Source organism: Sminthopsis crassicaudata, chromosome 5, assembly GCF_048593235.1.
Source record: "Sminthopsis crassicaudata isolate SCR6 chromosome 5, ASM4859323v1, whole genome shotgun sequence".
Classification (NCBI taxonomy): Eukaryota; Metazoa; Chordata; class Mammalia; order Dasyuromorphia; family Dasyuridae; genus Sminthopsis; species Sminthopsis crassicaudata.
Window position 1 is genome coordinate 52,659,418 of NC_133621.1, and position 16,462 is coordinate 52,675,879.

Below are 16,462 nucleotides of genomic sequence, written 5' to 3' on the forward strand. Positions count from 1 at the left end.
AAAAGGTTTGCCTTAAAAAAATTAAATTTTGAAAAAGTGGCATTATAGGGCTCAAGAAACAATTTATCATCCATTTTAATATGTAATCAGGTAACATAGGATAGGAAGATATTGTGCTCTGTCTCTCAGTAAATAGAAGCTGTTTAGCAAAGTTTAGCAGGAGTTACTTGGCAGAATAGCAACTTATTGAAAATGGGTTTTGGACCGAAGGTTTCATTAAAAAAGAATTGGATCACTTCCATTCACAAAGGAAAAACAGTAATGGAAAGAAGAAAAGTCTTTTTTACACTCAGTGGGTATTTATTGCATGTAGCTCCCTTAGGACATACAACAACTTCCAAGCAGCTCAATTATTTCTGCAAAATCTGGATCATTTTATAAAGGTTCATTTATTTAAAAAAATAATAATAGTACAAGTATTCTTCTAATACGACATAATACTTTCAACAAAGAATTGAAAAAATACTTTGGCTAAGATATTTTTCTATGTTTTACTCACAGAGTTGACCCTATACTCTGTACTTGATAAATGATATACTATCATGACATATGGGATAAAAAAGCTGTCTTTCACATAGGAAATAAGATTACTCTATTGGACATGTGCTTTGAATTCTCCTTGGTGGTAGAGGCTTGCAGTTTCACAGACTTAATTTGGTCATCTCATCTCTCACCTGGAAACCACTATGATAAAAACTATGCTATTGGATGGTAAGTTGTAGGTCCTAATTAGTATCATACTCGTTGTTACCAGTCATCTGAGTTTAATCATCTGGTTTAGCCAGCTAAGACATCACAGAAAATAACAGAGAATATAACCATGAAAAAGAGGAAGAAGATCAGAGGTGTCCATATGACTAATTTGATTAAATATAAGATACTTTAAAAATGAATGAACAGGAAAAAACAAAACGTGCTATTACCTGACCAGGAACTTGAAAAGGTAATGGTTCTGACTGAAGTTTTGCAATAAGAAAGTAACGTAGTCTAGAATTTGGGATGCCAAGCTACAAACAAACATCATGAATTAGTCACATAAAATCAAACTTCAATTTCAATTAAAAAACTGCATCACAATAACTATAATTAGTAGTGGTTTTTTTTAAACAGTCTTCTAAGCATACGTTTTCCTTTTTTGTAGCAGTAGAAGTAGCTATTGGTTTGCAAACATAATTTTTCAGACCTTCTAAATTCTTGCTTTTATATTCAATTGATGGAGATGAGGATTGCTCCCAATAGTTAAATATCAGGAAAATATGTAAGTAAGAATCAGGGCAGGGATCGAACCAATGGCTTCATTAACATAGAGAACTAGCAAATAAAGAAACAGACATTTCCCTTTACTAATATCACTGGACTTCTTTTCTGCAACTTAATTTTAAAGCTGCCTCTCTAAGTAAAATCATATTCAAATACTGATTTTTTTTCAGTTTGAGTAAATGAAATTCAAATATATTAGTACTAAACTATCTCTATAGTACCTTTCAGCTATAAATTGTCTACTCCTTATGCCAATGTTTGGATTTTCATTTATTAACCCATCTTATTAAAAAACAAAACAAAACAAAAAAAAGGTGACTGTGTTGTAGAAATTTAAAGGTAGCCAAATATGAAGACATTTTAAAATACTTTTTGAAATTTAATATCACTCTTTTTCAAATTTTATATCTAGCTCTAGGAATTAGTTCTTTTTAAATGTATCTCTTTTTAATTTCCATAATGTGAAAAACATAGGTAGGAAAAAAAAATAAAGAACCAAGGCAAAAGATAAAATAGACACTAATGGCATATTGGCGAAGGGGAAATCAGTGGTCTATCAAAAATTTGTCTTAATCCTAAAGTAGGAAGTTTTGGGTTTTTTAGATTAAAAAGTCATGACCTAACATTAAATTTGATATGATCAATTTCACATATTTTTGGATGATAAAGATTTCAAAATTCAATTTTGGAATCATACAATTAAACCATATTTTAAAACCATAACTCCTACATCCCAGATAGAGTAAAAAAGAAATATTACATGTGCTTTAAATGTTTTAGGTATTTAAACAATTAAACAAACAAACAATTACCTGGTTGTGATTGAATGAATGCAATATAAGCTACCAAAAAAACTCTTTTTTCTCATAAAAACGTGTATATATGCAATGCTTACAAATGTATACATAAAATACATAGAAGAATGTGAAAATATATAAATGGGCAAGACTATATGTGTGTTCCACTAAAAGGGTCAAAAGGTACCTACAAAACTCATCTATGAAATAGAAATTCTATTGACTGAATCAAATTCTTGAAACAAAAGCCTTCAAGCTATCAAATACATAGGTCTCTATAATTTATTACTTACAGACGTTGGAGATAATAGAAATTCTTGGTATTTAAAGCCACAGTTTTCTAGTGTTTGAACAAAAAGGTCTCTGGAAAAAATGTTTTTAAAAGTAATTTCATTATGCAATTAGAAACACACTTTTAGAACTCATATTAAAATAACTTTATTTAAATTACATTTCCATGAAAGTTCTTTAAAGCTAATTTTTTTTTAAAAATTGCATTTCTATGGAAGCTCTATAAAACTCAGTTACATATTTGAGGCTGTTCTGTGACTTTAGAGGTAGTCCATTATTATACTCTTTTCCAATGCTATTCTCAACTTTAAAGTTCTTTTACAATTCAGTGAAACTTGATTTCACCACAGTGGATATGATCTCCACCAACACAGATTTGGATCCTTCTATGATTCAATAAATGATCTTTAAGAGCCTGTAGGGATAGCTAGATGGTGTAGTAGAGAAGAGCACAAGAGCCGGAGTTGGGAGAACCCAAGTTCAAATCTAGCCTTGGACACTTAATGGTTCCTATCTGTATGACCCTTCATCACCCTCGTGCCAAGTTTACAGGCATGTGAACCTTGCTAGGCTGGATTCTCAGATGACAGACATGGAGTCTGTGACTAAGCTCAAAATGAAAGCATTTCTAAGCTCACTGAACTGTCCAGGTTTAGTCTTTCAATGGAAGCAAGGTCACCACAAAGCTAGAAGGTGGGATCAGAGAAGCGCACTCTGAGAATGCTGTAATAAAATTATAGCAATATAAACACATGAGTTCTTGAGGACATGAATAATTAAGGTTGGTAATCAGGATTTCTCTGCACAGTGTGCCAATGGATGCTGTGAAGCAATCCCTGGCATTGATCAAAGGAAAACATTGTAATAAAGTGAATACAGCCAACACACCTGCTTAACACTTTGGGCTGGCTATGTACACTGGGCTCAGATGGTCTAGATAACCACTGAACACTGCTTGTAATCAATCAAATGATCAAAAAAACCTGACATCTTAATTGGTTTATGCTAAATCACTAAACTAATTCAATAACAATGCATAGGTGATTATAATAGGTACGAAACAACATCCATTTATATTCTAAGGTTTTATATAGAATTTTTTAAAATAGCCTCCATCGACCATTATACACTTCAACAACAATACTATATGAGGATATATTCTGATGGAATTGGATATCTTCACCATAGAGAAGAGTTAATCCAATTCTAATTGATCAATGATGGACAGAATCAGCTACACCCAGAGAAGGAACACTGGGAAATGAGTATAAACTGTTTGCATTTTTGTTTTTCTTCCCAGGTTATTTTTACCTTCCGAATCCAATTCTCCCTGTGCAATAAGAAATTCGGTTCTGCACATTTAATATGTATGGGAATGCCTGCCATATAGGGGAGGGAGTGGAGGGAAGGAGGGGAAAATTTGGAACAGAAGGGAGTATAAGGGATATTGTTATAAAAAAAATTACCTATGCATATGTACTATCAAAAATGTTATAATTATAAAATTAATAAAAAAATAATAAATTAATTAATTAATTAATTAATAAAATAGACTCCATCAAAGTTGATGATGAAATAAGGATCCATGAATCTGGTTAGGAAACACTTCACAGGAGTTCTCCATACTAATATAATCAAAGGTCTAGTAAAAATATGTATCTATCTCGCACATACTTAGATATGTCCCCAATAGAATTTGTAAGCTCCTTAAGTGTAGAGGCTACTTCCCTCTTTGCAGCCTCAGTATTTAGCACAGTGTTTGGCATCTAGTAGCACTTAAATCATTGTTTGCTAATACCAAATGTAAAAAATAGTTCCATGTTTTTGGCAAAATTAATGTACTTACAAACACAGAAAACTGCTATTAATGTATATGTGAAGAAGTAAGTTTCAGATGAGTTAAGGGATCATTTTGCTAATAAGTAGCAGAGATAGATTAATATTCTAAAGATTAGTTATCATTTAATAAAAATCAAAGAATATTTTAAGGACCTATTTCATTTATTACACTATTTTAGACACTATGGAACAACAAAGAGTAAATAACTTGTTTATATGGATAAGTGCCTCTTAAATGAATGAAATTTAGAATTTTAACTGCTTTCCACAAAGATGGACAGCCATTATATTTTTCTTTATATTTATGAGTATCTAATTATTTTCACTTTATCTGTTAAATTTGTTAAATTAAATTTTGTATTTGAAGAGTTTAAGGTGTTTTTTTTTTTTGGGGGGGGAGGGCGAGGTCCAGATCTATGATTTCCTTGGTGCTGAGAAGGTATGTGGAAATTTTCTTCAGTAATGCATATGACAGCTCAGCTGTAACTTAAAATTTTAGGGAGGGCACTAAGACACTGAAGTTCATAAGTCAGTATGTGTCAGAGGCAGGAAATGGATCCAAATGATCCCCCTACTGCCAAGCTGGTCATCTAGCTACTCTACCTTTCTTGAATATTAATTAATTAATATTAATTCACAATGTGACAGTAGAGTTTGGTTACAGGCAATTAATTATATTATTTGAAATATGTTGTTTAAAGCAACATTTCATGAATTAGTCCAAAATGAAAATTTTAAAAAATCAGTAGGCATATCACAAAAAATTTAATGTTTTTATTAAAAGAACTATGATTCTATTTTATACCTATATAAATCTTATATTTCAGTATCTGAACATACTTATTTCTGAAGTGGCCATTTTAATAGCTCCAGTTGTAAGACCAACTGGCTTTTAAACGCAATCAAGACTAATATATTTTACCTGGCAGAAGACACTTCAAATCCTTTAACATTTTCTAAAAGGATATATTTTGGTAATTTTTGCAGCCTGTAAAAAAAAAAATTCTGTAAATTATATTACAAGAAAAGAACAAAATCCACACTATTATGGAAAAGCATTTTCCAACTCATTCACAAAGTAAAATGAGTTCATTACTAATGCTTCAAAAAGGTACATTATTCATGTATCTTGTGGAGATAAATAGAGCTCGGCCAAATTATCATGTCAGAAGTAAACTTAAAGCAAATTCCTTTTAGACAATATAATTATAAAACACAACAGACTGAGAGACAGAGACATGAGTTCTAGTCTTGGCTCTGCCTTTAACTCAATGGGTCACAATTGTTTTTAATATTTAATTTCTCTGGGTGTCATAAATCTGCAAAATGAGAGTTGAACAAGGTGAGCTAAGTTTAAGATACCTTCTAGCTCCCAAGTTAAATCAAGAACGGTCTGTGGCTATACCTTGGGAGAATATGAAGAATATGAAGGAAACTCTTTGTCCTTGGATCAGTCACATCTCCCTGTAGGCCAATTCTAGAGGGATAAAGAACACAAGCATGAAAAAAATCCAAATCACAAAAAAAAAAAAAAAAATCCAAATCACAAATTATTCTGAAAATCATGATTAACTCTGTTGTTCAGAGAGAAATTAGTGTGCTTCCCCTATTCAAATTATTTAATATTCAAAAGGACCAAAGTATGAGTCAAACAGGATTTTGTGGTTTGCACTGAAAATCCAACCACCTTTCAGAGCAATGTTTCTATGGAAAAACATATTCTGCATTCTCAACAACTGTTTTACAATTGAGCTTTGGAATGGAATTTACACTATATCCAGGCTCTTAACTATGCAGGCTATTCCACAATAAATCACATTACATATTAAGGTGGGCTACTTAAGAAAAAGTCATCAAGCAATAGTTATAAAAATGGATAAATATTAGAACATATGGGTCAGATTACATAGTAATAAAGGCTTATGAATATAATGCATTCTATTGACAAGAAGTAAAAAGGGGTATCCTTTACAAATTCTTCACAAGTATCTTCCCCAGTAGAAATTTATTTATTATAACTACCTTGTAAATGGCTGACACGGAGGGCTCATTAAAATCATATTGAAAGACAGCTGATTAAATTCTTGTAGCGTAATTCCCTATATAATTTAGAAGAACAGACAGGATTTTAAAAAAAGGAGGGAAGGAATAAGTAATGTTACCTTTATTTAGAACTTTATATTTTCCCACTAGTCATAAGAATTCCATGAGGGGCAGCCACAATGATTAGGAGAACCTGAGTTAAAATAGGACCTAAGAAATTTAACATTTACTTACTGTGTGACCCTAGACAAGTCACTTAACCCCAACTGCTCATCAAAACAACAACAAAAAAAGAATCCCATGAGAAACCCAGTACAGGTGACATTCTCCATAGCTGAGGGATCAGGTGTCAGAGGTGCCAAGGACTTAAGCCCAAAGCCACCAAAGCCAGCACCAGCAGAACTTCCACTGGAATCATGGTCTCCTGCCTCCCGCTCCAGCACTCCCTCCACCCCTCCCTTTTTGCTTTACTCTTTGTATGTGGTGGAACTAGAAGTGGAGAGAGCTTGTTCTATAATTACTTTAAATTAGTGCTTAACTTTGAAAATGCACTTTAGATTTCAAAGTGCATTTATAAAGAATGGGAATTCAGACAATGCTGTGCGTGAGCTCCTGAGCTCAGGTGTGAGTCCTGGAGCCTCCGGGATCTTGTCCACCTCTGGTCAGCAGTCTCATCAGCCGCAGGATGCTCTCCTGCCCACCTCCCATCCCAAAGTCTTTTTTTCTTCAGATTAAACAGTCAACTCTTTCCACTGATCCACATGGGATCCATATGATATAATTCTTCAAAGCCAGCCTTAAAAACATCTTAAAGATGAGAAAGGAACCAGATTGAGGAGAGAATGCAAAAGAAACCAGGTTGCTCTGTTTATCCAATGAGCAGCAGCAATACTATGAAAGAACTATTAAGAATTCTGTAGTTCCTATCCTGAATGGGGGGGGGGAAGGGTTTGTGTGTCTATGGGGGAGAACATTTCATGACTTGAAAGGCTTTCAGGTATTCCTGACAAAAAGACAACAACTTAATGGAAATTTTGACATATAAGAAAAAGGAGAAACATAAAGCAAACATTAAAGACCAATTATGGCCGAGGGAGAGGGAAATTCTGCAGTTCCGTGCTCTGATTTTGGTACTTTCGATGGATCCATGATTACATTAGTTAATGTGGACTCGCCTTCTACTGATGTCTTTTAAAATCTGCTCAACTTGTAGCCATGTTGTCCTACTTAGACCATGCAAAACGAATTCACCCAATTCACTGGATTCTTTCCTTTTACTTTTTTAATATTTCAGGATTATCAACACACCATTCATTGTCGCACTCTTGATTCATGACCCATTTTTTTCTGGCATATATTTCCCTTTATAACATTTATTACACAAAACTTCTTACAATGAAATGGTAAGATGCTCTGGCCTCACACTCACATATGTGCACATGCACACATACACACATACACACACTTTATCCATTTTTCTTCAGTTGTTTCTATTTTAATTCCTTCAAGATCATGCTGTTCCACAACTCACATGCACAGAGTAACATCAAGAGAATGCTTGTGTTTAAAAGATGGGTTTTAATGACGATGAGCAGTTTGGGTCAGAGAAACCCTGTGCAATTTGACAAATGTGAACCAATTTCATCTCCTGTTCCTCCTCAATCCTGGGCCAAGCTCATTGTCCTTCGGCAGTTCCTGTTATGCACATATGGACAGGCTCATTTAGCCAGCTGCACGTCATAATCTAAGCAAAGGATATTTTTCATGCTTTGCTTCTCCATTGTGGGTAATGACATGGTGCTTGCCAGATTTTCAAGCGAAGAGCCGGTGATCTCCAACCGCGCCTGGGAAGGATATTCAGGAGACAGCACACAAGGAAAAGGTGGGTCCTAGTGCCCACCCAGACTATGAGATACCAGTGGAAAGAACAAGAGTGAAAAGCTCAGGATCTAATGCCATCTCATACAAGACACCTGAATCGTGGACCTCGTGATGGGCTCCTGGCTCTCTGTAGGCTTCTCCAGATTACCACAAGGGTCAATGAATCCCTGCATGGAGGCTCATTTTCTCTTCAATGGCCCTTCACTGTTTTCTTATATGATTCTGCTCTTGAGCTTCCTTCATCCTCCATAAGGCTTTTTAAGTGAGACTGTATTCCAAATTGTTTTTGCCCTGGGGTGCCAAATCTTTCCAGTTAACAAGAAGAATACTAGCCAAATGAGGCAATTTCTAGGGTCCTTCAGCTGCCTCCTTGTGGTGATTGTTTTGGATCTGTCAAAATTATCTAGGAAATGGTAATAGAATGTTAAAATATTTTGGATATGCCCCGTTTCCCAGGGCTAAGGTCCAGAAAGCAGGCTATGTCCAAAGCTTAACATAACAACAATCCTTTGCGTTCAGAATGATATCACCCTCTAGCAAAGTGTGTTGCTTGGACCAGCACCAAATGCTTCCCCTTTTTCCTAGGGCCATCCATCACATTTTCACAATTCCTGTTTTCTTGTCACTGATAGGGACTGTACCCCTGTTCCCATCACAGAACTCTGGTTCCATGTCCCACAGACTGGCCACAATCCCCCAAAACTTGAGGCAATGACTGTGCTCACAGGACCAAAGGACAGCTGTATAGTTCCAAGAAATACTAATCAAGAGAAGTACATCAAGAGCTAAAAAGGATTTTATTGTGGGCCGACCCCCTCCATGTATATAAGTGGCCCCACCATCAGCAGTGTTGAGCCCTCTTTCTTGGGGGTAGAGGGGACTTACATTTACAAACTTGTTTTTTCTCACTCAGAAATTAAACTTCTGTTTGTATCCTGACTCTTGTATCTCTCTCCTGCTCTGTTTATTTGGCTCTAGCTACCCATAGGTTAGAGGCTGGTGCAATCTACTTGACAAAAAACAAGGTCTTTCCTACACTTTGGGTAATGAGTATCTTATTTAAGCAGGATGTGTCTAGCCACTATCTTCTAATCTTTATCCTTTCTTCTGGTGTGACATTTACTGACTTTTGCTCTAATCAACTGGTCACTTCCTGTCTATTAAGACAATAAATCTCATTGTTTGTCATGTGGACTCTCCATATTTAGTGCCCTCTTCCTTCTTGAACAGTATATTTACAGTAAACAGTTCTGAGGCTCTTGAAAAGTCTAGAATTTGTGGCATCTTTCACTTCTTGCTCTTGAGTCTCTTCGGTCATTTATGACATCCACTTCCCAAGATATTCTCCAGAAATCCAGAGATGAGCTCTGACATGTCCCCAGTCAATAGGAACTACACAAATTTCCTTCTTGTGGTTTTCATCACAGCCCACCACTCATTAATATATGGCAGATGTGTGTGTCACTGGGACAGAGAGAGCAAGACTGGGATTACAAGCAGCCAAAGGTATCTACCTCTGTGATTGTTTTTGAGAAGTCACAATGGCCACACAGACAAAGGAGCTACCCATGGCAACCTCCACAGAGCCCTTGCTAAAAGCTCTCTCAGATGATTCCCAAAATGCACTGCTAGATTCCCACTCACATCCCCCTTACTCATTCAACAGACATGCACCATAATCACTCTCTCTACAAGCTCCCATACCCCCACTCTCACCCAAACCAGCTTCCATCCACCCAAAGCCACAAACATTGCACATGGCTTCCTTCTCCCTATAAATATTCCCACAAGAGTATGAAATCACTCACTCTGCTTTTTAGCCACCCAAATATATAAAGAAACGAGGAGAAAATCTTTCATAGCAAAAAATCCCAAGGCCTGCAGTTGTGCCCATTTCTTAGCCCAGCAATATTCTAGGCTCTTACCAGAACCCCAAGCCTGTTTTCTGCCCATTTTCCAGTGGAAAGGCCTCTTTTTTGTCCCCCCGGTTCCTCAGAAAAGAAAATGTTTACTTCACAGAAATATTCCTATTAACTCAGAGAACTATTATATAACTTCCAGTTTGGTCTGCAGAGGAAAAGCCTCTGACGGACTCACTCAGTATTTTGTTTTGTTTTTGTCCAAGACTCTCACGACATTTTTGGCTGGCTGTCTCCTCAATACTCATTACAAAGTGATAAGCAGTGCAAAGGGCTCTCAGCACTGGCCCAATCCTGCTCTTGCGGGTAGGTATCTCAGCTCCACTTCAGGGGAAGGCCTGAATCTAAAGTTCACACCCACCAGTGTTTCTTTCCAACCTCCAGTGGAAATTGCTAAGAAAAGTACAAGAAGTCAAAGCAGAGTATTCCTAAGCAACATCTCTCTCACCAAGTTGAAAAATTTGGTTTTAGTCCTCTGTTCTACAAGAGTGATGGATGTCCCTGAATTAAAATGGCATTCGTCACAGGCTATGCGGCCCTCGTTTTTGAAGTGGCAAATATACTTTCTCTGCTGCATATTTATTAAAAACAATAATCATTACTCACCTCAATAGTTTTGGCCCATAATTGTGTATGAGGAAAATTATGCTTGTATACTTCATTCGCAATAGTGTTTACATCAATAGCAGCCACCACTTCTGCAGATACAGAGCTGTCTGCAACGATAAATTAAACATTTAGAAGATGCTCTACTGTTTAAAAAGAGGAAGCAGAAAGGAATGGCATTTTGGCCACTAGGAAGACACCATAAAATAACAATACCTTTAACCACTCTCAGATAAATAAAGTCCTATCCCAATGCCTCTTTGGGCCAAGATGACTCTTGGAGGCCCCACCAGTGGTTCAAGAAGCTTGGAAAGTTCCATCTCCCAAGCAGGAATAGCCTCGAGTGGGGTCCCAGCAACAGACTATACCTACTTTCCAAAGACCATCCCAGCTAAGCACATCAACAGGCTGGCCGACTGATAATTAGCTCTTTGGCTATGGCCACTGAGCAAACAAAACTTGCTGACTGGTACGCTAAATGTGAAATCTTTGCCCAGTAATCATCAAATGGACCTCCTAATGGAGGAACAGAATCTCATCTTGACAAATTCCCACCACAAAGGAAACTGGAAGACAGAAAGAAGGTGAAACTAAACAGGAGAGTTCATTGGCTTTTCTTTGACACAGTTAATGGAACTGATTTCACAGCATATCCAAAGGTAACAAGAAACATCATTTCATGAAATATATGTTCATCTCATATTTCAGCACCAATGTTGGTAGCACACCAGCTGAAGTATCTAGAAGTAGCTACAAGTTGGAAGAAACTTGGAACCAAACCCAAAAGAGTAGACCACTGTGGGAAGTGGGCCTGAAAAAAACCCATATTCAATACAATTGTGTTTAGAGGACAATAGAGAATGACTAGAGGGGACCCAAGGGTCTGAGTTGGCTCCTGGAGGATAAGCTTTAAAATTTGGGTTGCTTTTGCATTGTATATGCCTTTCATTGGAAAGTAGTATATTGCCATTTAAGTATCTTAGCTTTTTAATGTAAAGCTAATTAGGAGGGTTTTAAAAAAGAAAAATCTTATTTTGAGGGTACTGACCTTATCTCAACTAAAAAGGCGTCTAGGAGAGATCCTGCAGCAATGACCCAGAAAACTAATGATGGCACAAGGAAATGGGAAAGTAGTATTTAAAGACCAGTTTGCATAATTGTGAATTTTTCTTTATTCTTCCTGAAATTCATTTCAAGAATTAAGCTTAGTTCAAGATTATCACTAATGACTTATTGTACCTTTCATTGAACAAACTTTTTATGAAATAAGTTTTAGATAATTTCTGAAGAAAATATTCACAATTTTCAACATCATTTAGAAGCTTTCATTCATCTTAGGTATTCAGCAAAGTTGAGATTGACTGACATCAGGTGACATGTGTGACCTTTGTCTCTTTCAGTGGTGCTGGAAATCCACCCTATGGCACTTAATCTACTCAATAATCAATAATTAACTCTATGTCTTCCTGTGTATCTGACTCTAAGATCAGCAAATGACAAAAATTCTCAAAAGAGTATCTTATGTTTATTTTTTTTAAAAAACCTCCAGTAAAGAAAATGAATTCTTGGAGCAGTAAATAGATTAGTAGCAGCACTGAAAAGAGCAATATAAAGATGTTGGCAAACCAAGATCTAATACATAACTTTTTAAAAACATCTTGAGATAAGTAATAGATATGAAAAGAGATAAGTGATGATGACTCAGCCACCCTTTCTATTAAAGAACTGGCTCACAATATTGGTGAGCTTCAATAGGAAATCAAAGATCTCTTTAAAATTATCCAAAATGAAGGCCACAATATGTCAGAAGCTTAAATTAAGTTTGTGAAGATAAAGTAGTCATTGGGAAATTTTCTATAGTAGGTTTTATCCCAATACTTTCCAAAAGGAAACCCAACCTTCGTCTCTTCTTTAGCATTTCATACAGCTGGTATGGTCTAAATATCATTTAAGTCGTGTCTGACCCCATTTTGGTTTTCTTGGCAAAGATAAGGTGGATACTTGGCCATTTCCTTCTCCAATTCATTTTTACAGATGAGAAAACTGAGGCAAACAGGGTTAAGTGACTTGTCCAGGATCCCACAGCTAGTCAGTATCTGATGCTGGATTTGAACTGAGGAACATGTCTCCCTAACACCAGGTCCAGCACTCTATTGTGCCATCTCGATGCCCTATTTGAGCACACAGAAGGTGTTAAATATTTGTTGAATTAAATCACATACCAGATGAACAACATACATACTTATAAATGGGTACTGAGCAGTTACAAACACTACTGTACCTCACATACAGGTGTAACACTTTAATGACCTCATCATAATCACACCTGTAAGAACTACCCATGTATGCTAACACTGACATCTAGTGTAAGACCAACACAAACAATTGCTAAAAGTAAGCATTCATGTTAATACAGTATGACTTTTATGAGATATATGAGATATTATGAGACCACACAAAAACTTCAGGGACTCTGAATTAATTGCTGAAAGTCTCCTATCAGGATTAATAAAGCATCATTCCTGTCTCTTTTAAAAAGAAGATGTTAAGGAGATACATAGATATCTGAGTAAATATTAATAAGTTCTTTTAGAGGGTTATTACAAAAATACCGAATACACAGATTTAATTTCCTCTGAAATCCAATTTAGTTAAAAGTCAAAGCAAAAGTAATCACGGAAATGTATTTCTAGATTTGCTAATTATTTTTAAAATATGAACAATTCCATGAGTCTGACATAAAATCCTAAATAATAGAAATACAGAATTTGATATTTGGAAGGGTCCTCTGCAACTATCTAGTACAATTTATACACAAAAGGAATCCCTACTATCCCATACTGACTAGAAACCATCTAGATCCCCAAAGACAGGACATCCAATCAATCAACAAGTATTAGTAAAGTATTTTATGTCAGGTATTGTGGAGGTGTTAGAGATATAAAGACAGAAAGCTTAGGAGGCTTACCTTCCCTTGAAATCAAGCTTCAATTTGTCTACCATTTCCATTTGGGGTCCAGTGCTTGAAGACAGTTCTCATCATTTCCCCTCTCTGTTCCCTTTCAGAGTGAGTCTTTTCTTCTCCAAATGAGCCTGATATTTCAGAAGTTGTACTTTTCCTGATATAACCCAAGACTCTATTGACTTTTTGGCTTCCATATCACATTGCTGATTTAAATGGAACTCACAAAGAGCTCATATACTTTTCAGACTATCTGTGGTCTAATCATGTCTCTATCTTATACTTGCAAGGTTGATTTTTTTTTTGTACCTATGTAAGATTTTACATTTATTCCTATTAAATGTCATCTTATTTGATTTAGCCCAATCCTCTAACATTTCAAGAACTTTTTGGATTTTGTCATTCAATATATTATTTATTCCTCTCCACTTTGATGTTGTCTGTAAATATGATGAGGATTTCAGATATAGATTCAAAATTCAATTCAATAAATATTTACTCAACACCTATGTGAAAAGTACTTCTAGAAAGATGAGGATGCAAATCCAACCCAATGACCAATTATTGAGCACAGATCTGCTGCACCTGGAGTTAGGTGCTGGAGCCCCTGCCCCACACCCCAAATACCAAGAACTGATAAGCAATACAGTGAAGCATGAGAACATCCTGCCATAAAATATCACAAGGTCACACATATCTAACACCAGATGTTCCTTAATCATCAAACGTTCCCCTAGTCACGTAGTCACAGAACTGTTTTTTCAAACCTATACTCTGGAAATATATATAAGCCTTGTACTTTCCTTCAATAAATGAGCTATTCTGCTTTGCACAGAGTTGTCTCCGCCTCTTGCTTTCTTCACCCATTCCCAGGTTGTTGCCTTACTAGCTTTGCTTACAGGTTGCACGTGGCTTCAGACCCCCTTAGTTCGAGACCCGCAGGTCGGGTCAGTTAGGATGACATATCTTACTGAGTTCAAATTTAATAGTTGTAACCCTGGGCAAGTCACTTAACCCCGTGTGCCTCAGTTTCCTCATCTGTAAAATGAGCTGAAGAAAGGGCAAACCACCACACTACCTTTGCCAAGAAAATCCCAAATGATGACATAACTGAATAACCAATATTTATTAAGTAGCTACAACAAATTCAAACAGAACAGAACAACAAATACTTATTAAGTACCTATAAGTGTTAATTAATAAAAAGAAAAAACAGAGCCTAATCTCAAGGAGTTTATAATCTAATGAGGGAAGACAACACTCAGAAGGAAGCAGGAAAGGGGGAGGGAAGACTAACATGGCACAGGGGCATCTTGTTTCATGGAGCTGAAATCAGGCAGGGCAGCCAATGCTGAGTCGAGTACATCCCAAAGTCCAGATTTCGTCCTTTATTTAATAAAGGCATTGGACACCTCCAACCAGAAGGGAAAGGAGGCTGAAGGAGATGGTATCAGTGAAGACTTGAATTAGCAACATGGTGGTGAAAAGTAGAAGAGATGAACTTAACCAGCAAATAGCATCCTGTTCGATGGAGTTGAAACTAGGCAGAACAGCCAATGTAAAGATGAAAGGGAACAAAATCCTTGTCTTCAAGGAGCTTCAAATCTAACGTGTGTATGGAGGGATGGGGATTGGGTGATAGAGGTACACAAACAACTAAAACACAAGACAGGAAGTTAGTGGACGCATGTGTAGCCAAAGTCATGTAATACATTTTAGGAAAGAAACACCTCTAGGAGAGGGAATCAGCTAGCATTCACTGAGAAGGGGACAACTAGCTAGGGCTCAAAGAAAGAGAAAAATCTCACTTAAGAGAGATAAGGAAGCGTGTAAGGGAAATTTAATTATTGGTATGGGAGACATATATAGGTGTGTATCTTTATATATACATATATACATTTATTGTATTATATATTATATTAGCATATATTACATTTATATATATATATACATATATATATACATATATATATATATATATATATATATATACACACATACATATACAAATATGTATATAGCTGACATATCCCAGCTAGAATGTAAAAAGTACAAGGGAAAGGGACATCATGTGAAAACAGACAGCAAAGTTAAAGCTGATTTAAAGATAAAAGAATGGGACAACATCTTCATGCAGGTGATACCCAGTCAAAAACACTAGGGGAAAAATTCATACAAATGAGATGACTACGAATGAAGACGCTGAAACTCTGACACTTCCATATATATTTTAGAGAGTTATAAAAAGCCAAGACTTAGCAAAATATAAATAGAGATTATAGGGCAGAGTTGGAGGAGTGGTAAGGAGAAAGATGCCAAGTGAGGAGGAAGGCAACCCAGCAGGGATTAGATGGAAAGGAAGATGAGGGCACAGGGCCAGACATTGCAAAGCTGTCAGCCAAAGTGGAGGAGACACAAATTTATATGGGGTTTGGTGAGAATGGAGATCACAGCACCATCAGTCTCTCCAACAAAGTCTCTAGGAAAATGAGCTCATAATTGTGCTGACATGACAAGAAGCCAGCACAGCTACTGCTTCTGGTTGTGCCTCTGCCGAGCCCCTGGAGGCTACTTGCCAGGACACAGAACAGGGAGCTAGTCGCTCAGCTTGGGGAATGAAGTCCATGGAAATGGCACAGGAACAGGATTAGTCTACTGGCAGGTACCCTATGGCTCTGGCCCAGTCCTGAGTCAGTTATCCTAAGTCTAATGGGAAGAGAAACCAAATTGTTCTGGGCTCTCAAGGTTGAGCTGCAAGATGTTCCAAAGTCCCAAGATGACTTCCAAGTCCTTAACCAGCAACTTGAGACCCTGATTTGATTTCCGCACCTCTCCTATTCCCTCTATCCTTACCCTTACACGTA

At 36.5% G+C, this 16,462-nt stretch overlaps 1 protein-coding gene across 3 annotated transcripts in view; it reads right to left on the reverse strand.

Annotated features, from left to right (window-relative positions):
- TRDMT1 (tRNA aspartic acid methyltransferase 1) overlaps positions 1-16,462 on the reverse strand; it is a 56,478-nt gene that overhangs the window by 6,026 nt on the left and 33,990 nt on the right. For 2 of the 3 annotated variants that reach the window (XM_074266715.1, XM_074266713.1), the window contains 6 exons: positions 10,637-10,746; positions 6,210-6,286; positions 5,593-5,664; positions 5,110-5,175; positions 2,351-2,420; positions 924-1,007 (listed from right to left, as the gene is read on the reverse strand). In XM_074266715.1, coding sequence (XP_074122816.1) covers positions 924-1,007; positions 2,351-2,420; positions 5,110-5,175; positions 5,593-5,664; positions 6,210-6,247 — 330 coding nt within the window. In that variant the 5' untranslated portion in view covers positions 6,248-6,286; positions 10,637-10,746. The remainder of the gene's footprint in view (positions 1-923; positions 1,008-2,350; positions 2,421-5,109; positions 5,176-5,592; positions 5,665-6,209; positions 6,287-10,636; positions 10,747-16,462) is intronic. The other variant, XM_074266714.1, reaches the window with a different exon arrangement.